The sequence below is a fragment of the Phyllobates terribilis genome, unplaced genomic scaffold (assembly GCF_046119375.1).
Source record: "Phyllobates terribilis strain yellow unplaced genomic scaffold, ASM4611937v1 Scaffold_1458__1_contigs__length_281995, whole genome shotgun sequence".
Classification (NCBI taxonomy): Eukaryota; Metazoa; Chordata; class Amphibia; order Anura; family Dendrobatidae; genus Phyllobates; species Phyllobates terribilis.
In genome coordinates, this window is record NW_027364218.1 from 184,075 (window position 1) to 210,978 (window position 26,904).

At 45.1% G+C, this 26,904-nt stretch overlaps 1 protein-coding gene across 1 annotated transcript; it reads left to right on the forward strand.

Annotated features, from left to right (window-relative positions):
* Positions 1-17,648: 17,648 nt before the first annotated feature.
* On the forward strand, positions 17,649-21,627 carry LOC141244119 (uncharacterized). The gene is made up of 2 exons (XM_073668983.1): positions 17,649-20,600; positions 20,770-21,627. Exons 1-2 carry the CDS (start codon positions 20,157-20,159, stop codon positions 21,280-21,282), a joined length of 957 nt encoding a protein of 318 aa, XP_073525084.1. The 5' UTR covers positions 17,649-20,156; the 3' UTR covers positions 21,283-21,627.
* Positions 21,628-26,904: the final 5,277 nt, after the last annotated feature.

Sequence of the window (26,904 nt, forward strand, 5' to 3'; positions counted from 1 at the left end):
TAAATTAGAATCCAAACTTTTGTCTGAGAGACAGTGTGAATTATAATGTGTAGGAGAGTGTGTATGTGTGTGTTTTACAGTGAGTGAGTGTGCGCATGTGATAGTGAGTTTGTGTGAGTGTGTCTGAGAGTGTGTGTAGGAGAGTGAGAGAAAGGTTGTGTGAGTGTAGGAGAGTGTGAAAGTATGTTTGTGAATGCAAGAAAGAGAAAAAGAGAGAGTCGGACAGTGTGCGGAGGGGAGTGTGTGCATGTGTGTGTCAGTGAGTGAGTTATGCGCACACACAAAGGACGCAGACGTGACGTACGGTACGCAAACATGCACGCATACAGAAGGCAGACATGAACACACACGGTACGTAGACATGCACTCATACACAGACAAGCACACATACAATACGCAGACATGGACACGGAGACACGCACATATACAAAAATATACACAGATAAGTACACATACAGGATATGTGTTAGAACCCTTCTGTTAGTTTTTTTCTATTTTGTGGTCACATGACTTTCTGCCTATTTATTCCAGCTCCGCCCTTCTGGCTTTGCTGGACTTCAGTGTTACTATTACTCTTAAGCTAGCCAGGTGCTTTGTACCCATCTCTATAGTTTGCTGGGCCCTTGGACCTCTAAGTACTATTTGTCTGTTTGTCTTTGCTCCGCTCCAACTTCTGCTAGGAGGTGTCCAACTTTATCCCAGTCCTTAGTTCTTGTAGGGACTCCTTCCTTATATCTATAGGTCTGCGTTCAGACTAGCCGAGGACGAAGGCGGGTCTGTTCACAAGGAACAGGTTGCCCGCTGCATCGTAGGGAATCAGCTTAGTCCTATTGTAGGGACAGATTTCCTATCTTTCCTTAGCTCTTGTAGCAGATCATAACAATACGTACATATACATATTTGAAGACAAATTTACAGAAACTCTGCTGTGAACTCCCTAAAGTTAACGCAGTTCACAGCTGGCCATTTGACAAAGAGGTAAACAGTGGAAACCCCCCCACAAATGACACCATTTTGGAAACTAGACCCCTCAGGGATCTTATCTAGATGTGTGGTGAGCACTTTAAACCCCAAGGTGCTTCACAGAAGTTTATAACATTGAGCTGTAAAAATAAAATTTTCACATTTTTCCCAAAAAAATGTTTTTTAGCCCCCAATTTTGCATTTTCATAAGAGTAACAGGAGAAATTGCCCAATACCATTTGTAGTGCAATTTCTCCTGAGTAAGCAGATACCCCATATGTGGGGAAAACACACTGTTTGGGCACACGACAGGGCTCAGAAGGGAAGGAGCGCCATTTGACTTTTTAAATGTAAAATTTGTTGGAATAATTAGCGGACACCATGTCGCGTTTGGGGAGCCCCTGATGTGCCTAAACAGTGGAAACCTCCTACAAGTGACACCATTTTGGAAAGTAAACCCCTCAGGGAACTTATCTAGATGTGTGGTGAACACCTTGAACCCACAGAAGTTTATAACATTGAGCCGTAAAAATAAAATTTTCACATTTTTTCCACAAATTTTTTCAGCCCTCAATTTTGCATTTTCATAAGGGATGCAACATGCAATTTGTTCAGTTTCTCCTGAGTAAGCCGATACCCCATATATGGGGGAAAACCAGCATTTGGGCACACTGCAAGGCTCGGAAGGGAAGGAGTGCCATTTGACTTTTTTGAATGCAAAATTTGCTTGAATAATTAGTGGATGCCAGGCAGCGTTTGGGGAGCCCCTGATGTGCCTAAACAGTGTAAACTCCCCACAAGTGACACCATTTTGGAAACTAGACCCCTCAGGGAATTTATCTAGATGTGTTGTGAACACCTTGAACCACCAGGTGCTTTACAGAAGTTTATAACATTGAGCCGTAAAAATAAAATTTTCACATTTTTTCCACAAAAAAATTTTCAGCCCCCAATTTTGCATTTTCATAAGGGTAACAGGAGAAATTGCACCATGCAATTTGTTGTTCCGTTTTTCCTGAGTATGCCGATACCCGATATGTGGGGGGGGACCAGTGTTTGGGCACACGGCAGGGCACGGAAGGGAAGGAGCGCCATTTGACTTTACGAATGTAAAATTTGCTTGAATAATTAGCGGAAGCTATGTCACGTTTGGGGAGCCCCTGATGTGCCTAAACAGTAGAAACCCCCCACAAGTGACAGCATTTTGGAAACCAGACCCCTAAAGGAACTTATCTACAGTTGAAACAAGAAGTTTACATACACTATATAAAAAGACACATATGCATGTTTTTCTCAATATCTGACATGAAGTCAGAATAAACCTTTCCTGTTTTAGGTCAATTAGGATTACCATAAATTTTAATATTTGCCAAATGCCAGAATAAAATATTCTATAATAAAAATATTATGTACCCCAAAATGTTACCAATAAAAAAAAAAAACAATTTATCCCGCAAAAAAACAGCCCCCACTCAGGTCCGTCATCTGTCTCTGGAACTATAGAAATACTCAGGAAAAGCAACATGGCTTCCGTAAATAAAATCCAGTGAATTCTGCGCTCCCAAATCCAAATGCCCCACTCCTTTTAAGTCCCACTGTGCCTAAATCACAGTAAGCGGCCACATGTTTTTATTGTAGTGTGGAGAGAGCACTTAACAATTTACGGGGTGCGTGTCTCCTGAATCACAAGCTGGTCACAATGTATGGGGGCGCTAAAATATATGGGGGCACAATGTATGGGCACTAAACTGGCATATTTGCAATTCTCCAGAAAAAAAAGCCTGGCGTGGATGTCACAGAATAGTAACTGCAGCCATAGATGAATTCATTGAGAGGTGCAATTTCTACAATGGGGTCACTTTTGTTTTTTTTCCTGCTGTTCTGGCAACTTCGGGGCTCCGCAAATGTTGCACGCAAACTATTCTAGCAAAATCTGTTGTTTCTTAGGCAGTAAAGTTTCTAATATGGGGTCACTCTTGGTGAATTCTGCTGTTCCTGCACCTCAAGGGCTCAGCTAATGGAGCCCACAATCTATTCAAAAAAATCTGCATTCTAAAAGTAAAGTAGCGCTCTTTCCAATCCAACCCCTGCTGTGTGCCCCTGGATAAAATCTTGAGGGGTCTAGTTTTCAAAATGGGGTCAGTTGTGGGGGGTTTCCATTGTTTAGGCACATCAGGGGCTCTCCAAAAGCGACATGGCGTCTTTTCTCAATTCGAGCCTTTTTTGCATTCTAAAAGTCAAACAGTGCTCCTTCCCTTCCGAACTCTGCCGTGCACCCAAACAGTAGTTTTCCCCCTACATATGGAGTATTGGCGTGCTCAGGAGAAATTGCACTACAAATTTTGTGGTCCATTTTCTCTTGTTACCCTTGTGAAAATAAAAAAATGTAAGGTCTGTAGTAAAAAAAATTTGTGAAAAAAGTTAAATGTTCACATGAACTAAAGCAATGTGGAAGGAAAAAATGAGGCACCTTAAGGATTAATAAACATCTTGATCTGTGTGTCATTTATGCTAATGACACTACCTCTCTGGACTTGATATCTCCTCCCTACTAACCAAAATCCCATAATGTCTGTCCGCTATTGCATCCTTCTTCTCTGCTAGATTTCTAAAACTTAACAAGGATAAAACAGAATTCACCCCCCCCCCCCATCTGACCTATCTATAAACGTCAATGGCTGCTCACTCTCCCAAGTCCCGCAAGCTCGCTGCCTTGGGGTAACCCTGGACTCTGATCTCTTCTTCAAACCACATATCCAAACCCTTTCCACTTCCTGCCGACTCCAACTCAAAAATATCTCCCGATTCCGCACATTCCTCAACCATGAATTTGCAAAAACACTAGTGCACACCCTCATCATCTCCCGCTCGACTACTGCAACCTCCTTCTCTGTGGCCTCCCCTCTAACACTCTTGCACCCCTCCAATCTATCCTAAATTCTGCTGCCCGACTAATCCACCTGTCCCTACGCTATTCCCCAGACTCACCTCTCTGTCAATCCCTTTACTGGCTCCGCATTACCCAGACTCCAGTTCAAAACCCTAACCACGGCATACAAAGCCCAAAGCCATCCACAACCTGTCTCCTCCATATATCTGTGACCTAGTCTCCCGGGACATACCTGCACGTAACCTCCGATCCTCACAAGATCTCCTGCTCTACTCCCCTCTTATCTCCTCTTCCCACAATCGCATACAAAATTTCTGCCGTGCGTCCACACTACTCTGGAACTCTCTACCCCAACATATCAGACTCTCGCCCACCGTGAAAACCTTCAAAAGGAACCTGAAGACTCACTCACCTCTTCCAACAAGCCTACAACCTTTGCTCCAGCCAGTAACCATTGCTCCACCATACCGCTGCACGACTAGCTCTACCCTCACCTACTGTATCCTCACCCATCCCTTGTAGACTGTGAGCCCTCACGGACAGGGTCCTCGCTCCTCCTGTACCAGTCGCCGTCACATTTTGTTAAAGATCATTGTAATTGTTTTTGTAGGTATACCCCTTTTTTTACATGTAAAGCGCCATGGAATAAATGGCACTATAATAATAATAATATTAATGTGTTTTTTAGCACCTTGAGGGATGCAGTTTTTAGAATTGTGTCACTTATGGGTATTTTCTGTCATATAGACCCCTAAAAATCACTTCAAATGTAATGTGGTCCCTAAAAAAAAAAAACGGTTTTGTAAATTTTGTTGACAAAATGAGAAATCGCAGGTCAACGTTTAACCATTATAACATATAATAATTGTTTCAAAAATTGTGCTGATGTAAAGTAGACATGTGCGAAATGTTACTTATTAACTATTTTGTGTGACATAACTCTGATTTAAGGGCATAAGAATTCAAATTTGAAAATTTGCAACATTTTCAACAATAAACGCAAGTCATATTGAACAAATTTTACCACTACCATGAAGGACAATATGTCACGAAAAAACAGTCTCAGAATCAGTGAGCTCTGTTGAAGCGTTCCGGGGTTAGTACCTCATAAACTTACCCTGGTCAGAATTGTAAAAATTGGTTTGGTCATTAAGGGGAATCTGTTACCCCTTGGGACTTATCTGACCTACTAAGATGGGCATACAGGTGACAGAAATGTAAATCTATTTATACCTGTATTCCTCATATTAGAGGTCTTATTGCTGTGAAATGTCTTGTTATTCATTCTGGTTTCTGATGCGTTCCAGTCCCTGGACCCGGAAGAAATCCCCACCTCCTGTGTGATTTATAATGTTTCCCCACTCCACTGCACGTCACGGTGCCCTGTGACGTGCAGTTGCGGCGGCCAAATCCCGGACCGGGAAGTCATAGAGACTTGTAGGTGCCTGCGCACAAGATCCCTGCAGTACTATGACCAAACACGGGAGTGCGCCTTCTGCAAAATGTGAAGTGCGCGGGATTTGGTCGCCGCAAATGCACGTCACAGGGCACTGTGACATGCAGGGGAGGGGGGAAACATTATAAGTAATATAGGAGGCAGGGATTTATTCCAGGCGCAGGGCCCGCAAGCCATCAGAAATCAGAATGAATAAAAAGAAATTTCACAGCAACAAGACCTCTAATATGAGGCATACAGGTATGAATAGATTTACATTTCTATCACCTGTATGCCCATATTGGTAGGTCAGATAAGTCCCAGGGGGTGAAAGATTCCATTTAAGGTCAAAATTGGCTTGGTCACTAGGGGATAAAATATATGGGGGGAGGCCACGGCGTTTTTTTTTTTCAATTATTTAATGCGCTGACTGCAACTGTCATCAGCGTTGCCTGATCTTGCTAGTCACAGGAAGACCAGGAGAGGATGATGACAGTTGTCAGCACCCGGTATCAGCGCTAACCAGGGCTGTGGAGTCAGAGTCCATTTTGGTGGAGTCAGAGTCAGTATCAAATGGACTGACTCTGACTCCTAAAATATATAATAAATTGGGTACAGTAGTTCAATGCAGTTTGTGGGGAATATTTTTTCATAAGAATTTTGGAAATTTATGAAATGTCCTATAAATGTCTGTCCTATTCCTGATCTAAGGGTCTAGACTTTTAGCTGAGATGAATGTGTACTGCAGTAAATTTATCACTTAAACATGAGCCGTGTATGAGGGAGTCGGTGTCATGGAAATTGAGGAGTCGGAGGTTTGGCTTACCGACTCCACAGTCCTGGCGCTAACTGTACTGCTTTTCCAGGCGCTGGAGCTTCTCATTCTGGTACATGTCAACCGTGTGTCATCAGTGTGCACGCACGCATTTCCTTCGTGCTGCTAGAAAAAATTACATGTCTGCAAGTTTTTCACACGGACACGTCGTCCATGTGAAAAAAACTACATTCGTGCACCACCATTGAATACAATGGGTGTGCGTGTGTCCGTTTTTGCAGCCCTTAAAGGGAATCTGTCACCACTTTGGAGTTATCAGACCTCTACTATGGGCATACAGGGTATAGAAAAGTAAATCTATACATACCTGTATGGCCATGGTAGAGATCTGAATGCAGAGAAACGTAGTATTATCTCCTTGGTTTTTCACAGGCTTGGCGTCCCCCCACAGGGAGGGCCCTTTGTTTCCTCCCGGGCCCGTTTGTCTGAGTACAGTACCACAGTGCTCTATTGCGCAGGCGCCGGGGAGTCACTGTGGCACTGTGCTCAGCCAAACGGGCCCAGGAGGAAACAAAGTGCGCTCCCGGTATGCCGCGCTTTGCGCTTGTGCCGGGAGGTGAGGGAAGAAAGCGCACGTCACAGGGACCTGTCAAGTGCGGGGAGGGGGAGAAATATGGTAAACGTGGACATAGGCGGGAATTGGTGGAATAATAAGCAGATTGGTGGGGACAGCTTGGTATCTTGTGAAAAACCAAGGAGATAAAACTACATTTCTCTGCATTCAGACCTCTACCATGGGCCATACAGGTATGTATAGATTTACTTTTCTATACCCTGTATGCCCATAGCTCCAAAGTGGTGACAGATTCCCTTTAAAAAGTGGATGTGTGAAGGTAGGCTAACACATACACTTCACATACTGTGTGTAAATAGACAGCACATCTATACTACAGATATGCAACCACCACATATACACTATGGATTAAATCAGCATTTTTTAAGAGAAAACCAGGAGTGAAACAAACAGATAAAATCTATCTTGGAGAGACCTGCACCTCTTTTACACCGACTCCTGATTTTGGCTTACAAATTCCTGACCCAAATCCAGGCCAAAATCTGTCTGTGAATGTGTCCCCAGGATGGCGGCAGTAATATGGGACAGTGTCTTTATGATTTCTCCCACAGTCCCTGCAGCAGTTTCAGCCGCACAGTAACAGATGTGATACCAGGGGTGAGGGGAGACACCTGCTGCAATCCTGGTATCCTGCAGTACTGCGGCCATTGTACCGGGGTCCTAGAAAGATCTACCGCAGGGAAGACAGTGGAGGGAGGAATACGGACACGGATCATTAATACTTATCTGTCACTTTGTGCGGAGCCTGAGATCAGTAAATCACAATCTTCCATCTGCGGCCTGGAGAAAATGCTGCTCATGTTTGGGGTCTAAGGGGAGGACACATCTGCCGGTGAGACGACTGCTCTGCTCAAGTGATCGGCTGCAGCTGGTGCGAGTGGCGGATCGAGCGATGTCATAAGGCAGAAGGCGATGAGGTCAAAAGAGAAGAGAGAAGCCCAGGACCAGCACAGCGATTCATTATTGTCACTGCTTTCTTCATTTTCTTTGTAATCTGGAATAAATATTTATTTAGAAACTTCTCTGTGATAGAACAACCACCCCCAATAAACCCAGCACAGGATGTGCCCCGGAGTCTCTACTATAGTGCACATGATATAATCCATATCTATATACTTCATGGTACAAATGGTGACAAGAGCACTACCTGCAGCCACCAGTAGAGGGAGCGCAGGAGCGAGCTGCATGAAGCCGCACATTACATGTCGTGTCAATACATTTACCGGGCGGTAGATGGCGCAGTTTTAAACAAAATCACCAACTGTCGCAGCCAGCGCTGGCCGCCAGGCTCCTTCCTCCGGCTCCAGCACAGTGACGGCCGGGGGGCAGACGGCCCCTAACACCGCCCTCTGCCCGCCCCCCGCCGGCGGTACCTCCCTGGGGTGTCAGCGTCGTCCGGGACAGAAGCTGAGGGCCTCGTCTGTCACTTCAGCAGGACGCAGGGAATCCGGTGTCACGCAGGGGACGTCGGGCAGCGCGGTGACGTCACTGCATGGCGCGCAGAGACACGTGATAGCTGAGGAGCCGGAGGCTGCGGTGCACCCTGGGGCTGGAGCAGGGTTGTGGCTCTCCCAGTGCGGTAAAGGGCCTGGTCATTCTGGCCACTGTCATTGTGCTGTCACCCAGAGCCGGCTATTCCCTGCTGGGCAGAGGGACCAGGCCCTTCTGGCCACTGGCATTGTGCTGTCACCCAGAGCCGGCTATTCCCTGCTGGGCAGAGGGACCAGGCCCTTCTGGCCACTGGCATTGTGCTGTCACCCAGAGCCGGCTATTCCCTGCTGGGCAGAGGGACCAGGCCCTTCTGGCCACTGTCATTGTGCTGTCACCCAGAGCCGGCTATTCCCTGCTGGGCAGAGGGACCAGGCCCTTCTGGCCACTGGCATTGTGCTGTCACCCAGAGCCGGCTATTCCCTGCTGGGCAGAGGGACCAGGCCCTTCTGGCCACTGTCATTGTGCTGTCACCCAGAGCCGGCTATTCCCTGCTGGGCAGAGGGACCAGTCCCTTCTGGCCACTGGCATTGTGCTGTCACCCAGAGCCGGCTATTCCCTGCTGGGCAGAGGGACCAGGCCCTTCTGGCCACTGGCATTGTGCTGTCACCCAGAGCCGGCTATTCCCTGCTGGGCAGAGAGACCAGGCCCTTCTGGCCACTGGCATTGTGCTGTCACCCAGAGCCGGCTATTCCCTGCTGGGCAGAGGGACCAGGCCCTTCTGGCCACTGGCATTGTGCTGTCACCCAGAGTCGGCTATTCCCTGCTGGGCAGAGGGACCAGGCCCTTCTGGCCACTGGGCTTTATCCTGCCCTATATGACAATGCTGAACCCCACTGGGCTGCAGGACACTTATTGGATGTAGATCTATACAGGGGCGGACCTACCGGTTCATTAAACGGGGGCCCCCGAGGGAGAGGGGGCCCCTCCAGCAGGGCCGCCATCAGGGCACGACGCAACGCTGGAGTCCGGATCAGCAGTAGGTAAGAAGGGAGGTGAGTATTTGATTTTTTTTTTATGTATGGGGGCATGAGGCATTATATGGTGGGGGGAGAGTGGGTGTGACATCCTGCATGGGTCATTATATGGGGGAAGAGGTGACATCCTGCATGGGGCATTATATGGGGGGTAGAGGTGACATCCTGCATGGGGCATTATATGGGGGGTGACATCCTGCATGGGGCATTATATGGGGGGGGTGACATCCTGCATGGGGCATTATAAGAGGGGAAGGGGGGAAGTGACATCCTGCATGGGGCATTATAAGAGGGGGAGGTGGGAATTGACATCCTGCATGGGGCATTATAAGAGGGGAAGGGGGGGAAGTGACATCCTGCATGGGGCATTATAAGAGGGGGAGGGGGGAATTGACATCCTGCATGGGGCATTATATGGTTGTGGGGGGTGCGTGACATCCTGCATGGGGCATTATAAGAGGGGAAGGGGGGAAATGACATCCTGCATGGGGCATTATAAGAGGGGGAGGGGGCAAATTGACATCCTGCATGGGGCATTATAAGGAGGGGGTGTGTGTGGCCTCCTGCATGGGGCATTATAAGGGAGGGGGTGGTCTGACATACTGCATGGGGCATTGAAAAGGGGGGAAGTGACATCCTTCAAGGGGCATTATATGGGGGGGAGAGGTGACATCCTGCATGGGGCATTTTATGGGGGGTAGAGGTGACATCCTGCATAGGGCATTAAAAGGGGGTGTCATCCTGCATGGGGCATTATAAGGGGGGGAACAGCCTGCATGGAGCGTTATATGGGGGCCAATATTCTGTATGGAGCGTTATATGGGGGACAGTATTCTCTATGGAGCGTTATATGGGGTCAGTATTCTGTATGGAGCGTTATATGGGGGCCAGTATTCTGTATGGAGCGTTATATGGGGGCCAGTATTCTGTATGGAGTTTTATATGGGGGCCAGTATTCTGTATGGAGTTTTATATGGGGGTCAGTATTCTGTATGGAGTTTTTTATGGGGGCCAGTATTCTGTATGGAGCGTTATATGGGGGCCAGTATTCTGTATGGAGCGTTATATGGGGGCCAGTATTCTGTATGGAGCGTTATATGGGGGCCAGTATTCTGTATGGAGCGTTATATGGGGACCAGTATTCTGTATGCAGCGTTATATGGGGGCCAGTATTCTGTATGGAGCGTTATATGGGGGCCAGTATTCTGTATGGAGCATTTTATGGGAGCCAGTATTCTGTATGGAGCATTTTATGGGAGCCAGTATTCTGTATGCAGTGTTATATGGGGACCAGTATCCTGTATGAAGCGTTATATGGGGACCAGTATCCTGTATGGAGCATTATATGGGGACCAGTATCCTGTATGAAGCTTTATATAGGGACCAGTATTCTGTATGGAGCGTCATATGGGGACCAGTATCCTGTATGGAGCGTTATAAGGGGGTCAGTATCCTGTATGGAGCATGATATGGTGTCCATTATACTGTATGGAGGACTATACTGTCCGGTCTGCACTGTGCGCTATGAGGATTTGCCGGTTTCTGAGCTATTGTAGAATTTACAATAGATATCGCTCATGTAATGCAGTAAGTGAAATCCTTGGCCTTGTACTATATATATTTCTCTGTGGTATCTGTGCATCATGAATCATGGTATGTGTTAAAGGGGCCCACTGAGACTCTGTCGCCCAGGGCCCACAAAAACCTGGAGCCGGCCCTGGGGGTAAGTATAACAAGTTGTATTTTTTTTAAATACAATTAATTAACTAGGAGTGGGGGGAATCAGAGATGCACTGGGGGGGCCCTTCATGCCCCCTATGAAGGGCAGGGGGGTGGGGCCCCCAAAAAATTCTTGCACAGGGGCCCACTACATTCTGTGTCCGCCCCTGGATCTATAGGAATCCTGGAATGGTATTTTTCGCAGTAATATTGAGCCGTGGACTAGATATGACTCATATCTATTTTTATGGTGCGTTTATACGCAGGAATTTCCCCCCTGATTTCGGTCTGTACAATATCCTGCTCTGATCACATCCACGTCCATTTCATTTACTGGTGATCATTTTTGTTGATCACAGGACCACAGATTTCTTCCAAGCTTGCACCTAGGGGTGTTTTAACCCTCGGGCCATTTTCAGTTTTATCATTTTTTTCCTTTTTTATTTTTCTGTCCACATCGTCGTTGGGGGCTTTTTTTTTTCTTTTTTGGCGGGACGTTTTTATTGATACCATTTTGGCGTGGATACCATGTTTTGATCGCCTCTTAGTGCATTTTATTGCAATGTTGTGGTGGGCAAAAACACCTAATTCTGGCCTTTCAATTTTTTTCTCATTATGCCGTTTAGTGATCAGATTAATTTATTTTATATAAGGGGTTAATACTATAACTACTGGCCCAATGCACCAGTTCCTTCCTCCCTCTAGGATTTAGCCTGCTTTATATAAGAAAGCTAAATCCCAGTGGATGATTTCATGGTGTTTTTATTTGAAGTAAATAGATTTTTTAAAGGGAATCTGTCACCCCCTGGGAGTTATCAGACCTCTAATATGGTCATACAGGTGATAGAAATGTAAATCTATACATACCTGTATGGCCCATATTAGAGGTCTGCTTGCTTTGAAATATCTTTTTATAAAATCAGGATGCTGGGAGGAAGTGGAGACCAAACCTTATTGTTGTGCACACCGGAGGTCACTGGAGCGGAAGTCACAGTGACTCCCCAGCACCTGCGCACTAGAGCCCAGCAGTGTAAAATAGGGAAGGGAGAAAAAAGAACGCGCCTTGCATTATAGGCGCATTGTGCATGTGCGGGATGTGCAGACCTAGACTGTGATGGTGAGGGGGGGAATATTTAAATTAAGTAGGTAGACGGGCATTTCTTGGCGTTCCCTGGACGCCAAGCTTAGCAGAATGGCTTTTATAAAAAGATATTTCAAAGCAAGCAGACCTCTAATATGGGCCATACAGTATGTATAGATTTACATTTCATACACCCATATTATGTATGCCCATATTAGAGGTCTGATAGATCCCAGGGGGTGACAGATTCCCCTTAAGCGAGTAAACATCCAAAGTTGTACATTCATTTTTAATACCGTTTTATATTTTTTATGTATTTCGATGCAGCCAAAAAAATCAGCAAAATTTAGTTTTTTGTGATGAATAAAACTTGCAATTTTATTATACAAATAATTACACTCAGTGCTGATTGTTCAGTTTGTCCCAAATTCAACTTTTGAGGAATGTAACATAGTAACATAGTTTTTAAGGTTGAAGGAAGACTAAGTCCATCTAGTTCAACCCATAGCCTAACATGTTGATCCAGAGGAAGGCAAGAAAAAACCATGTGGCAAACACGAAGCTCCACATTGGAGAAAAAAATTCCTTCCCGACTCCATACGACAATCAGACTAGTTCCCTGGATCAGCGCCCTATCAAGGAATCTAGTATTTATAACCTGCAATATTATACTTTTCAAGAAAGGCATCCATGCCCTTTTTAAATTTTAACAGTGAATCACTCATTACAACATCATGCGGCAGAGAGTTCCATAGTCTCACTGCTCTTACAGTAAAGAATCCCCGTCTGTGATTATGATTAAACTTTCTTTCCTGCAGACGTAGAAGATGCCTCCTTGTCCCCGTCTCAGGCCTCAGAGTAAAAAGATCAGTAGACAGGTCTTTGTACTGTCCCCTCATATACTTGTACATAGTAATAAGATCACCCCTAAGCCTTCGCTTTTCCACAGTAAATAACCCCAAATGTAATAACCTGTCTTGGTATTGCAGACCCCCCAGTCCTCTAATAAGCTTTGTCGCTCTTCTCTGCACCCTCTCTAGTTCAGCTATGTCTTTCTTATACGCCGGAGACCAGAACTGAACACAGTATTCTAAGTGTGGTTGCACTAGTGACTTGTATAGAGGTAAAATTATCTTCTCCTCATGAGCATCTATGCTTCTTTTAATGTATCCCATTATTTTATTTGCCTTTGCAGCAGCTGCCTGACACTGGCCACTAAACATGAGCTTGTCGTCCACCAATACACCCAGGTCTTTTTCAGCTACAGTTTTGCCCAGTGTTTTACAATTAAGCATATAATTATACATTTTATTTCCTCTGCCCAAGTGCATTACCTTACGTTTATCCCCATTAAAGTTCATTTGCCATTTATCAGCCCAAGCTTCTAGTTTACATAGATCCTCCTGTAATATAAAATTGTCCTCCTCTGTATTGATTACGCTGCAGAGTTTAGTGTCATCTGCAAATATTGAAATATTCCTCTGTATGCCCCCTACAAGGTCATTAATAAATATGTTAAAAAGAAGCGGGCCCAATACTGACCCCTGTGGTACCCCACTGTTAACTGAGACCCAGTCTGAGTGTTTTCCATTAATAACCACCCTTTGTTTCCTATCACTGAGCCAATTCTTAACCCACATACATATATTTTACCCTATCCCCATTGTTCTCATTTTATGTATCAACCTTTTCTGTGGAACCGTATCAAAAGCTTTTGAAAAGTTCATATACACAACATCCACTACATTTCCTCGGTCCAGTCCGGAACTTGCCTCCTCATAAAAACTGATCAGATTAGTCTGACAGGAACGGTCCCTCGTAAACCCATGTTGATATTGGGTCATGAGGTTATTCTTCTTCAGATACTCTAGTATAGCATCTCTTAGGAAACCCTCCAGGATTTTACCCACAGTAGAGGTTAAGCTTACCGGCCTATAATTTCCAAGTTCGGTTTTTGTCCCCTTTTTGAATATTGGCCAGGCGCACCACCGTTTTTAACAGTGGGCGGAGCTTTACGGGGAAAAGCGTAACGGAGCGCAGCCAACAGTCATCAGAATTTACAACAGAAAAGCAATGTAAATTACTTCAGAAAAGTACAGGGTTCCTGGAGTATAAGGACATCCTTCGCCCAACAACTCTATTCTAGCTGACTCACTACAGAAAACCAAGTAAGGCTATGTGCGCACGTTCAGGAATTGCTTGCAGAAATTTCTGAAGCGTTTCTGCACCTCTTGGCAACAAAAATGCTGCAGAAAATCCGCAGCGTTTACAAGCGTTTTTGCCTGCGGATTTTCCAAGCGTTTTTTTCCGCATATGAAATCCGGTCAGGAAAATTCCTGATCATGTGCACAGAACTTGCAAAATGTCATAGGAAGTCATGGGATAAGGTATGCAATGCGTTTTTGGCCCATTTCCACGTTGAAAAAAAAACGCACCAAAAACTCACTGTGCGCACTTAACCTAAATGAGCCGAAGTATAAACTTGATATACAGTACAGACCAAAAGTTTGGACACACCTTCTCATTTAAAGATTTTTCTGTATCTTCATGACTATGAAAATTGTACATTCACACTGAAGGCATCAAAACTATGAATTAACACATGTGGAATTATATACTTAACAAAAAAGTGTGAAACAACTGAAAATATGTCTTATATTGTAGGTTCTTCAAAGTAGCCATCTTTTGCTTTGATGACTGCTTTCCACACTCTTGGCATTCTCTTGATAAGCTTCAAGAGGTAGTCACCGGAAATGGTCTTCCAACAATCTTGAAGGAGTTCCCAGAGATGCTTAGCACTTGTTGGCCCTTTTGCCTTCACTCTGCGGTCCAGCTCACCCCAAACCATCTCGATTGGGTTCAGGTCTGGTGACTGTGGAGGCCAGGTCATCTGGCGTAGCACCCCATCACTCTCCTTCTTGGTCAAATAGCCCTTACACAGCCTGGAGGTGTGTTTGGGGTCATTGTCCTGTTGAAAAATAAATGATGGTCCAACTAAATGCAAACCGGATGGAATAGCATGCCGCTGCAAGATGCTGTGGTAGCCATGCTGGTTCAGTATGCCTTCAATTTTGAATAAATCCCCAACAGTGTCACCAGCAAAGCACCCCCACACCATCACACCTCCTCCTCCATGCTTCACGGTGGGAACCAGGCATGTAGAGTCCATCCGTTCACCTTTTCTGCGTCGCATAAAGACACGGTTGGAACCAAAGATCTCAAATTTGGACTCATCAGACCAAAGCACAGATTTCCACTGGTCTTATGTCCATTCCTTGTGTTCTTTAGCCCAAATAAGTCTCTTCTGCTTGTTGCCTGTCCTTAGCAGTGGTTTCCTAGCAGCTATTTTACCATGAAGGCCTGTTGCACAAAGTCTCCTCTTAAAAGTTGTTGTAGAGATGTGTCTGCTGCTAGAACTCTGTGTGGCATTGACTTGGTCTCTATTCTGGGCTGCTGTTAACCTGCGATTTCTGAGGATGGTGACTCTGATAAACTTATCCTCAGAAGCAGAGGTGACTCTTGGTCTTCTTTTCCTGGGGCGGTCCTCATGTGAGCCAGTTTATTTGTAACCCTTGATGGTTTATGCAACTGCACTTGGGGACACTTTCAAAGTTTTCCCAATTTTTCGGACTGACTGACCTTCATTTCTTAAAGTAATGATGGCCACTCGTTATTCTTTACTTAGAATTTGTATTCTGGCAAGAAAAAAGCAGCTAACAGTCTGTTCAGTAGGACTATCAGCTGTGTATCCACCTGACTTCTGCACAACACAACTGATGGTCCCAACCCCATTTATAAGGCAAGAAATGCCACTTATTAAACCTGACATTGCACACCTGTGAAGTGAAAACCATTTCCGGTGACTACCTCTTGAAGCTTATCAAGAGAATGCAAAGAGTGTGCAAAGCAATCATCAAAGAAAAAGGTGGCTACTTTGAAGAACCAGGAATATAAAACATATTTTCAGTTGTTTCACACTTTTTTGTTAAGTATGTAATTCCACATGTGTTAATTCATAGTTTTGATGCCTTCAGTGTGAATGTACAATTTTCATAATCATGAAAATACAGAAAAATCTTTAAATGAGAAGGTGTGTCCAAACTTTTGGTCTGTACTGTATGTGGAAAGGGTAAGAACACGTTCACACCATGGCCATTTCAGAGAGAAAACACAAGAGAAAAATAATTGAGCATATACCCTATTTTGTGACAAAAATTTATATTTAGTGGAGAAAGGTTGGACTTGATAGACCTAGGTCTTTTTTCTTCCTATGTAACTATGTAAATAAATAGTGTGCTATTACTAATTATTTATTTACTTACTATAGGGTATAGGCCAGGGCTGGACTGGGGCTAAAATTCAGCCCCGGCACACAGACCCCACATGCCATATTGTCGTCGTCCCCCACTCCTACATCACAAAAAACGTTAGCACCACTTCTTTCAAAGGGGTTGACCACAACTCTGACCACCCTTTCTCAATCAGCATGTTTTCCCCCGTTAAAATAACAACACTTGGGGCTCATACCCATATGTGTGAAAAAAAAGTTCCGATATCTGGACCGAAAAATCGGACGAGTGCCATACAAGTGTCATGCGATTTTCATGAGAGGACAATGGGATTTTTCACACCTAGCATCCATATGCAATACATTTTTTTTCTCTGCAACTATTATTCTGCAATCATTTACTGGACCATTTACAGTGTTCTTGCTTCAGAATGGTAATTTTTTCTCGCACCCATTGACTTGCATTGGCAAGTCTCATCCAAGATACGTGGCAATACGCAGCATGATTTTTTTCTCAGTCCAATTTCAGCTGAGAAAAAAATTGCAGATGAGATGTGCCTCACAGAATAACATTGGTCAGAGTGCAATCAGATTTTTTTATCGGATTGCACTTGTCCGTTTTTCTCGCATATGAGTATGAGCCCTTATACTCATGTCCGGCGCCATTCCAGCAATGTTAGCGCTCACTCTCCCGGGGCCCATATGACACTATGTCACACGAGCCCGCTGGCTTCTCTCTTCCCTCCTTTCAACGAATCCATAATCAAGAAGAAGTCAGAACTGCAGCTGGCTTGTTACTTCCTCATGATTACTGATTTGTCCGAAGGCGAGGAGAGAGAGAGTGATTAAATGAAGTCTGGAGCCACATATGTAAAATTTCTTCTCTGCCCTCTCCTCCTCTCTGGTGTTGGAGTAGTTGTGCATTGAGCACTTAGCGACACCAAGGGTGCACCAAAATCCCCTCATTTGCATTTGAAGTAAGTTAGTTTCTCATTAACTGTACCACAATTGTGCTAGTATGATTTTTTTTGGTCAGTATTTTACATCAGTATTTGTAAACCAAAACCAGATTTCGGCTTACGAATACTGATGTAATATACTCACCAAATACTGAATAGTCTAAAAATAAATGTGAATGCAGAGCTATTCAATCATGTATGTGCCTTTAGGCGATGTTTACACAGTGCTTTTTTGCAGCATTGTTTCCTGCACAAAAAACAATGTTGGCAGGAAAAACGCTGCATACATTATGTGCTTTTTTTGATGCATTCATTTGAATAGATAAAAAATCCAGCAAAAACGCTGCAAGAATTTAAACACTGCAGTTGTAAGATGAACGCATAGTAGCTCAAAAACGCAAAGAAGAAAAAACTGCAAATTTAAATTTTAGAAATCACATTTATTTTGCTATTATTCTAAATGCAGCATTTTTTTTCAAACGCATGAAAAGCATGGAAAAAGCAGCAGAAATGCTGTGTGAACAAGCTCTAATTAGGATTCCAGGTGTCACAATACTGTTGCCTGATAACTCGGGACCAGGGTCTCCTACCCTGCCCCTAACGTTAGGGGCGGCCTAGCTATCCCTGCTCCCGAGGTTACTTCTGACGGTGAAAATGCTGGGGCCACGTACCTTTCTGTACCCTGAATCAACCCTTATCTGTCCCCACCCAGGGAAGTGGGGAGGAATAGTGTATGTAAATACGCAAACCAGATAAACAAGGAAAATACCAAACATGCAAAATATGCACTCACAGACAACAGAGGGAAACACTGAAGGGATTAAGAGGGAAAACAAAAATAGAAGACAAAGGGACTATGCACACAGCCAAAATACCAAGAAACAGTCACAGTAGAACTCTCCTTATACGCCTCTACCGAACAACGAATCCTCCACTCCTCACCAGGCAGTACAAGACGTAACACCGGCAATCCAGATTGCCATAGCTGAGACTATATAGGAGAGGGAAGTGGCTGATACTGCACAGCTGAGAACTTACAAGAAGGAAGCTACAGAGACTCAAGGTTGAGCAGTTTAACTCCTGCACTGCTGAAAGAAGCCAGGACCATTTAATAAGATGGAGAAGTGCTTCTATTCAATCCAAGAGTACGTGAACGCAGATGCTGCGATCTTCTGGCTCCTCTCTGTCGCGGTAAATACGTGAAACCAGGTATGTTTGTTTTTTAAAGATGATTGTAGAAAACACATTAAAAAAATTCATGTAAACTGGCAGCGTCTCTTACACCAAAAATGTTTCTGGCAAGGTGAACAGCGGTGCCTCAGTAAATGTGCCAAATTCAATAAGTGGTTTGTGCCTCTTAAGGAATTCGGCACATCTTATTCCTTCACTCCCCTCATTAAGGCTGGCATACAAAACACCAGTCTTAATGAATTGGGGCCTTTATATGAAATGGAGTACTATACTAAGCTATTACAAAACACAAAAAAATAATTAAAATACAGTAAATCAGAAAAATCAGGACAAAAGTACATCCTTTTTGTCTCTGCTTGTTGAGTGGAGCCCTAGGCAGGGGCGTAACTCCAATTGGTTCAGGGGTTGCAGTCTCACGCAGGCCATGGAGTCTAACAGGCCCAAACGGTCCTTTAAGCCCATATGAGAAGACCAATACTATTACTGGCCCATGATTGCTAGGGGCCCTGTTGGAGATTTTGCATTGGGGCCCCTGAACTTCAATTTATATCACTGGCCCTATGGATATATTTAGTGTGGTTGATAAGGAGTTTTTTTTGCCATACAAGCTAAGTGAAGACCACTAGCTTGATGTGAACATCACCTAATTTCTGAGCCCATCATCCACAAAATTAAAAGGCCATCTCAAATTGCAGCTGCCATGAGCAATTATCAATAGGAGCGTCTCAGCCCGTCACCTTGTCACTTCTGGTACCCCTGCCAACTGAACATAGTTCACCTCTGCTTCATGGACACTGTCATTTTGTGACCACATTAGTATTTTTCCAGTAAATACTGCAGGAGGCTGGCACTTATATACCTGTGTGAATGTCTGTTCTGACAATGATGAACTTCAGGGCAAACTCTGCAACCAGGAAGATTTAGAAGCTACTAATTAGTGCACCATATAGGAGACCTGCTTGTCAAATCTGTGTCCAGGTGCTTTGTGGAGTGACCTTCCTAAACTAAAGGCCCTGTCACACATAACGAGATCGCTAGCGAGATCGTTATTACGTCACGATTTTGAGATCGCTGGAAAGTCAAATCGTGATCGTTGGGGAGCCGTCAAACATGCAGAACTTCCCAACGATTTCGGCCGCCCCAGCGATCTAACTAACGATCTCGTTGGTCGTTGGGGCGCTTTCACACAGCAGCTATTTCAACGATCCACACCTTGATAAGGACTGTACTGTGTCACAAAGGCGTGCATAACATTACTTTTCCGCGCCCCCTCATCTCCGATTGGTGGACGCTACTGCGTTGTGATTGGGCGGCAGGTTTTTAAAAAAGGCGACATTGCAGCAATTCCGATCCTTTGTTCCTATGTGCACTTTTGTTTCGGATCGTTCCTTTATTCCTATCTGCGCTCTGCTTTCGGATCGTAGCAGTGTTCTCCGATCAATATTCGTTCATCTGGGCTTTGTTGAGGCCCTGTCAGCATCCTGATTTTTGGATCCTAGTAGCGTTCTCCAGCGGTGATTCCATTCATCTGGGCTTTGTTCCTGACAGGCGTTCTGGTTTGTGGATTTTCTTCAGCTGTGACTCTACATCGATTTTTTGGTTCTTCAGGCACTTATATTGCTTTGTTTACACGGTAAGTTATTTTAGTGGGTTTCTGTCACACCCAACAAGTTTACATTTGCTTATGCATCGGAGGCCATTTTAAGGGGGTCAACAAACAGTGTGCGGTATTTTTTACTGTGTTTTAAAATGTTTTATGTGTGCTCACTGTATGCTATCCTTTTTTCAGATGGCTTTTGAAAGTGAAGAGTTCGTCAGGGAAATGATTGACCTCTACCGCTCCCTGCTGTGCCTTTGGCAAATAAAATCTGCAGACTACTGCAATAGAGAAAAAAAGAGGGAGGCGTACCAGCAATTGATTGCCCTCTTTAAAAGGCATGGCCCCAACGAAAAGGTGGATGAGGAGCTGGTGAAGAGAAAAATCCAGGGTCTACGCACCGTATACAAGAAAGAACTGAACAGGGTGGAGAAGTCAAAGAAGTCGGGTACTGGCACAGATGAGGTTTATGTGCCAACATTATGGTATTATGACTTGCTTGCCTTCACCCGTGACCAGGAGCTACCTCGGCGAATGGCGTGTACGATGCGGCCGACCCCGGAAGAAGACCCCGATATCCGGACTGACTCCCCTGTTGAAGATGTAAGTACCTTCTTTGCTTCCCTGTAAATAGCATTTATACTTTCAATGTACATGCCATAGTTTAGCCGCCCCTCTCGTTTGTTTTTAGTGCACGTGTACCCATGCTGGTCATGACATACCTGCTTTATGTTGTAACCAAAATCTTAACATTAATTTTGTGTTCCCACAGCACCATCGGCAAGATGACGACATCCCGGCTACGGAACGTGGTATGGAGGAGGCGAGTGTGCTGGCAACAAATGAGGAACCTTTGGCATCGGCGAATGAAGACCCTATGGCCTCTACAAGTGAAGACCTTGTGCCTCGGCAACAAAGAAAATCAAGGAAAAGAAAGGCCAGCTTGCCGCCATCGCCAGATCTAATATCTCTGGTGTACAAGATTCTACTGCTACAGACCCAGGCCAAGCGGGACACCTTTGCAACATTTGCTGGCGAGAGACTACAGAGGCTGGATGACCGACAGAGGGCGCATGCAGAAAGGGTCATGTTTGAGACTTTAAGTAAAGCAGCAGCCGGTGAACTGAATGAGACTTCTACTGTACATACTCGGATCGACCCTGGCCCTTTTCAACAACATTCTTGGACCCATACGCCGGACCCACTTCGCAGCACACCAGTGCAGAGGATCCGGCATCCACAAGGCCTTGCCCCCCCCCCCCCCACAGTATCCCATGTTTTCTGAATCTTTTGTTTCCCCCAGGCATGGATACACAAATACAGACAATCGATATGAAGAACTGTAGTGATGTTTAATTTCTATTTTTGTTATCATTTTGTAAATATTGTTAATTTAACACTTATTTAATTTGTTAAAATTGTTCACATTTTTGTTTGTTTTTTTAAAAAAATGTTTTATTGTCCTCTCTTTTAACTTTACCCCTGCCCTCCGATCTCCCCCTGATTGAAATAAAAATGTTTTTTGTTGTCTTCTTTTCTGCTTTACCTGTTCCCGAGGATGGGACCCCTTACCCCTGCCCTCCGATCCCTCCCCACCCTCCGTTCCTTCCCCTCTTTTCCCATGCCTGCTCTCCGCTGGTGATCACCTCCTCCCCTTCTCCTCTTCCCGCTCCAGGCTTCATCACCTGTCTTCTGTCTTCTCCCTGTGTCCTCTGGTCTTCTTCACAGCTGGTCTTCTTCCCCTCCTCTTCCTACTTCCCTTGTTTTATCTTTGGGGTCATAGTCTTGGTGCACTGTATGGCAATGATCTGCCATACCGTGCAACATGCGTCTGACTCTGATTACAGGTTATATATACTAGATTCTTGATAGGGCGTTGATCCAGGGTACTAGTCTGATTGCCGTATGTGGAGTCAGGAAGGAATTTTTTTCCCCGAAACGGAGCATGTTTTTTTTTTGCCTTCCTCTGGATCAACATGTTAGGTCTTTCTTCAACTTTTCATGCTATGTTCCTATTCTTTCCTCTTCACTCTTCTTCTTGAATTAGCAGGAGGATGCGAAAGCTGACTTCGGAGTCCGCTTTCCTGCCCCCGCATAACATCAGCTGCTAACCTCAATTAGCAGGAGGGTGTGAAAGCCGACTTCAGACGGCTTTCCTGCCCCCGCATAACATCAGCTGATAACCTCAATTAGCAGGAGGGTGTGAAAGCCGGCTTCAGACGGCTTTCCTGCCCCCGCATAACATCAGCTGATAACATCAATTAGCAGGCGGCTGTGAAAGCCGACTTTGGAGTCGGCATTCCTGCCCCCGCACTGCTCGGCAGGCAGTATCACACAGGATAGGATTAGATACACGGCTCAGCAGACAGTATCACGCAGGATAGGATTAGATACACGGCTCAGCAGACAGTATCACGCAGGAGAGGGTTAGATACACGGCTCAGCAGACAGTATCACGCAGGATAGGATTAGATACACGGCTCAGCAGACAGTATCACGCAGGAGCGGGTTAGATACACGGCTCAGCAGACAGTATCACGCAGGATAGGATTAGATACACGGCTCAGCAGACAGTATCACGCAGGATAGGATTTGATACACGGCTCAGCAGACAGTATCACGCAGGAGAGGTTTAGATACACGGCTCAGCAGACAGTATCACGCAGGAGAGGGTTAGATACACGGCTCAGCAGACAGTATCACGCAGGAGAGGGTTAGATACACGGCTCAGCAGACAGTATCACGCAGGAGAGGGTTAGATACACGGCTCAGCAGACAGTATTACGCAGGATAGGATTAGGTACACGGCTCAGCAGACAGTATCACGCAGGATAGGATTAGATACACGGCTCAGCAGACAGTATCACGCAGGAGAGGGTTAGATACACGTCTCAGCAGACAGTATTCGGAGTCGGCTTTCCTGCCCCTGCACATCAGCTGATAACCTCAATTAGCCCGCAGGCACAGACCCTGTAACGATCGCGGCTCTCTCCAGCAGCCGCGGACATCAGCGCTGTAGTGCAGTGTATTGCTGCGCAGAGACAGGCTCTCTGCACAGCAATACCAGTGCCAGCCGACGGCCTATCAGAGGCCAGCAGCTGATATCTGCGCATGGCAGTGACGTCATATGCCGCTGCGCTGGGACGCAGATGTCAGCTGCTGGCCTCTGATAGGCCGACGGCTGGCACTGGTGTTGCTGTGCAGAGAGCCGGTCTCCGCACAGCAATACTCTGCAGAGTAAAGGTGGTCACACATAAGCCCAGGTCTGCTAGATAGATACCTATGAATTATTTTGTATATGTTTTCAAACATACTTGATCAATGAAATCATCATTGTAAACTTCAACTCCACATAATAGTATATGATGTAGCAGTCACTAATTATCTTGAGTGCTTCATCTGATGTCCGTGCACATAGTATACATAGTATACCACATACAGTACAATATATATAGGAGAATATTCAGTATGACTGGTATATAGAGACGAGCAATTTCTAAAACCGTGGTCCAGGGGTCAGATGAATATTCTGTGGCTGCTGAACAGGAGCCACCACATAGTCTCCTTTTTACAGCCCCACATAGCCTTCCATATACTGTACAGTGTGAGCCCCACATAGCCTCCTATATACAATGTGAGCCCTCACACAACCTCCTATATGAGTATGAGCCCTCACATAGCCTCCTATATACAGTATCAGTCCCCACACAGCCTCCTGCATATAGTGTGAGGACCCACACAGCCTCCTGCATACAGTGTGAGGACCCACTGTGTGAGTACAGTGTGAGGACTGGTCGTCGGATATGTTGCACGCTTATTGAGATGTGTTATTGACAGCTCTATCATTTTTCTTGACACTGTCTTGTTAAATATACAGGTTGGATACATTTGGTGTTCATGCCATATAAATTCCTGTTTATAACGAGTACATATTTATGATAGGTAGCTTTGTTTTTCTACCATTGGCAGGCATTAACTGGATGTTAGGTCCTAGTGACGTTTTATATCTTTTTTACCTACGTATTCATTAAAGGTTATGTTTTAACCTCTTTCACTACTTTAATTGCTTCATATTACCTTTATTGAGTGGTGACCTGTATGATAGTGTGTGAGCACCAGCTCCAGGCGTCCCTGAAGAGGGGCAGGGAAAAAGTAAAGGGGGCAGTGGGAAGGGGGTTTATCCAAGGAGGGGTGAGGTCAGCAGAGTATGAGAGACAGACTCATCCTAAACCAGGGGTCTCAAACACGCGGGCCGCATGTGGCCCTTCAGACTGGTTCATGCGGCCTGTGTGCACCATAGACCCCGATCGCGGCCCGGTCCAGGAGCTGCCGACAGCTGCACTTTAGTTCAGTGTATTGCTGCGCAGAGACCGGCTCTCTGCATGATACAATACCAATGCCAGCCACCGGCCTATCAGAGGCCAGCAGCGGACATCCGCGTCCCAGCGCAGCGGTGCATGACATCACTAACATGGGTAGATGTCAGCTGCTGGCCTCTGATAGGCCGGTGGCAGGCATTGGTCTCTGCGCAGCAATACACTGAACTAAAGCGCAGCTGCCGGAAGCTCCTGGACCAGGCCGCGATCGTCAAGGGGTCTATGGTGCCTGCGCCCGCATATGCAGAAATGACACCGAGGGAACGGAGGACAGGTGAGAAGAGACTTTTTTTCTTATATATGTATGTGAAGAATGGAACAGCGGACATTCCTAAAATATAGGGACCTGAATGGGGACATTCCTACAATATGGGAACCTGGATAGGAACATTCCTACAATGTGGGACCTGGATGGGGACATTCCTACAATGTGGGACCTGAATGGAGACATTCCTACAATATGGGGACCTGGATAGGAACATTACTACAATGTGGGACCTGGATGGGGACATTCCTACAATGTGGGACCTGAATGGGGACATTCCTGCAATATGGGAACCTGGATAGGAACATTCCTACAATATAGGGACCTGAATGGGGACATTCCTACAATATGGGAACCTGAATGGGGACATTCCTACAATATGGGAACCTGGATAGGAACATTCCTACAATGTGGGACCTGGATGGGGACATTCCTACAATGTGGGACCTGAATGGAGACATTCCTACAATATGGGGACCTGGATAGGAACATTCCTACAATATAGGGACCTGAATGGGGACATTCCTACAATATGGGAACCTGAATGGGGACATTCCTACAATATGGGAACCTGGATAGGAACATTCCTACAATGTGGGACCTGGATGGGGACATTCCTACAATGTGGGACCTGAATGGAGACATTCCTACAATATGGGGACCTGGATAGGAACATTCCTACAATGTGGGACCTGGATGGGGACATTCCTACAATGTGGGACCTGAATGGGGACATTCCTACAATATGGGGACCTGGATAGGAACATTCCTACAATGTGGGACCTGGATGGGGATATTCCTACAATGTGGGACCTGAATGGGGACATTCCTGCAATATGGGGACCTGGATGGGGACATATCTACAATGTGGGGACCTGGATAGGGACATTCCTACAATGTGGGAACCTGGATGGGGACATATCTACAATATGGGGAACCGGTTTGGGACATATCTACAATGTGGGGACCTGGATAGGAACTTTCCTACAATGTGGGGACCTGGATAGGAACATTTCTACAATGTGAGGACCTGGATGGGGGACATTCCTACAAGATGGGGACATTATAACAAGTTGGGGACCTGAATGGGGGACATTACAACAAGATGGGGACCTGGATGAGGCATTACTACAAGATGAGGACCAGGATGGTGCATTACTACAAGTTGAGGACCAGGATGGGGCATTACTACAAGATGAGGACCAGAATGGTGCATTACTACAAGATGAGGACCAGGATGGGTCATTACTAAAAGATGAGGACCAGGGTGAGACATTACTACAAGATGAGGACCAGGATGAGGCATTACTACAAGATGAGGACCAGGATGAGTCATTAACCCCTTTACAACCCAAGGTGGTTTGCACATTAATGACCAGGCCAATTTTTACAATTCTGACCACTGTCACTTTATGAGGTAATCACTCTGGAACGCTTCAACGGATCTCCCTGATTCTGAGACTGTTTTTCGTGACATATTGTACTTCATGATTGTGGTAAAATTTCTTCGATATCACTTGCGTTTATTTGTGAAAAAAATGGAAATTTGGCAAAAATTTTGAAAATTTTGCAATTTTCAAAATTTACATTTTTATGCCCTTAAATCAGAGAGATATGTCACACAAAATAGTTAATAAATAACATTTCCCACATGTCTACTTTACATCAGCACAATTTTGGAACCAACATTTTTTTTTACTGGGGAGCTATAAGGGTTAAAAGTTGACCAGCGATTTCTCATTTTTCCAACAAAATTTAGAAAACCATTTTTTTAGGGACCACATCATATTTAAAGTCACTTTGAGGGGTCTTTATGACAGAAAATACCCAAAAGTGACACCATTCTAAAAACTGCACCCCTCAAGGTGCTCAAAACCACATTCAAGAACTTTATTAACCCTTCAGGTAGGGATGGAGCGCCATTTGACTTTGTAAATGTACAATTTGCTTGAATAATTAGCGGACGCCATATTGCATTTGGGGAGCCCCTGATGTGCCTAAACAGTGGAAACCCCCCACATGTGACCCCATTTTTGAAACTATATCCCTCAGGGAACTTATCTAGATGTGTGGTGAGCACCTTGAACCCCCAGGTGCTTCACAGAAGTTTATAACATCGAGCCGTAAAAATAAAATTTTCACATTTTTCCCACAAAAATGTTTTTCAGCCCCCACTTTTTCATTTTCATAAGGGTGACAGAAGAAATTGCACTATGCAGTTTGTTGTTCAATTTCTCCTGAGTTAGCAGATACCCCATATGTGGGG

Bases quoted from the DNA above. Each gene is read 5' to 3' on its own strand.
- LOC141244119 (XM_073668983.1), top strand. From the start codon at position 20,157: ATGTGTGCTCACTGTATGCTATCCTTTTTTCAGATGGCTTTTGAAAGT. The intron at 20,601-20,769 runs GTAAGTACCTTC...GTGTTCCCACAG, and splicing joins CTGACTCCCCTGTTGAAGAT to CACCATCGGCAAGATGACGA.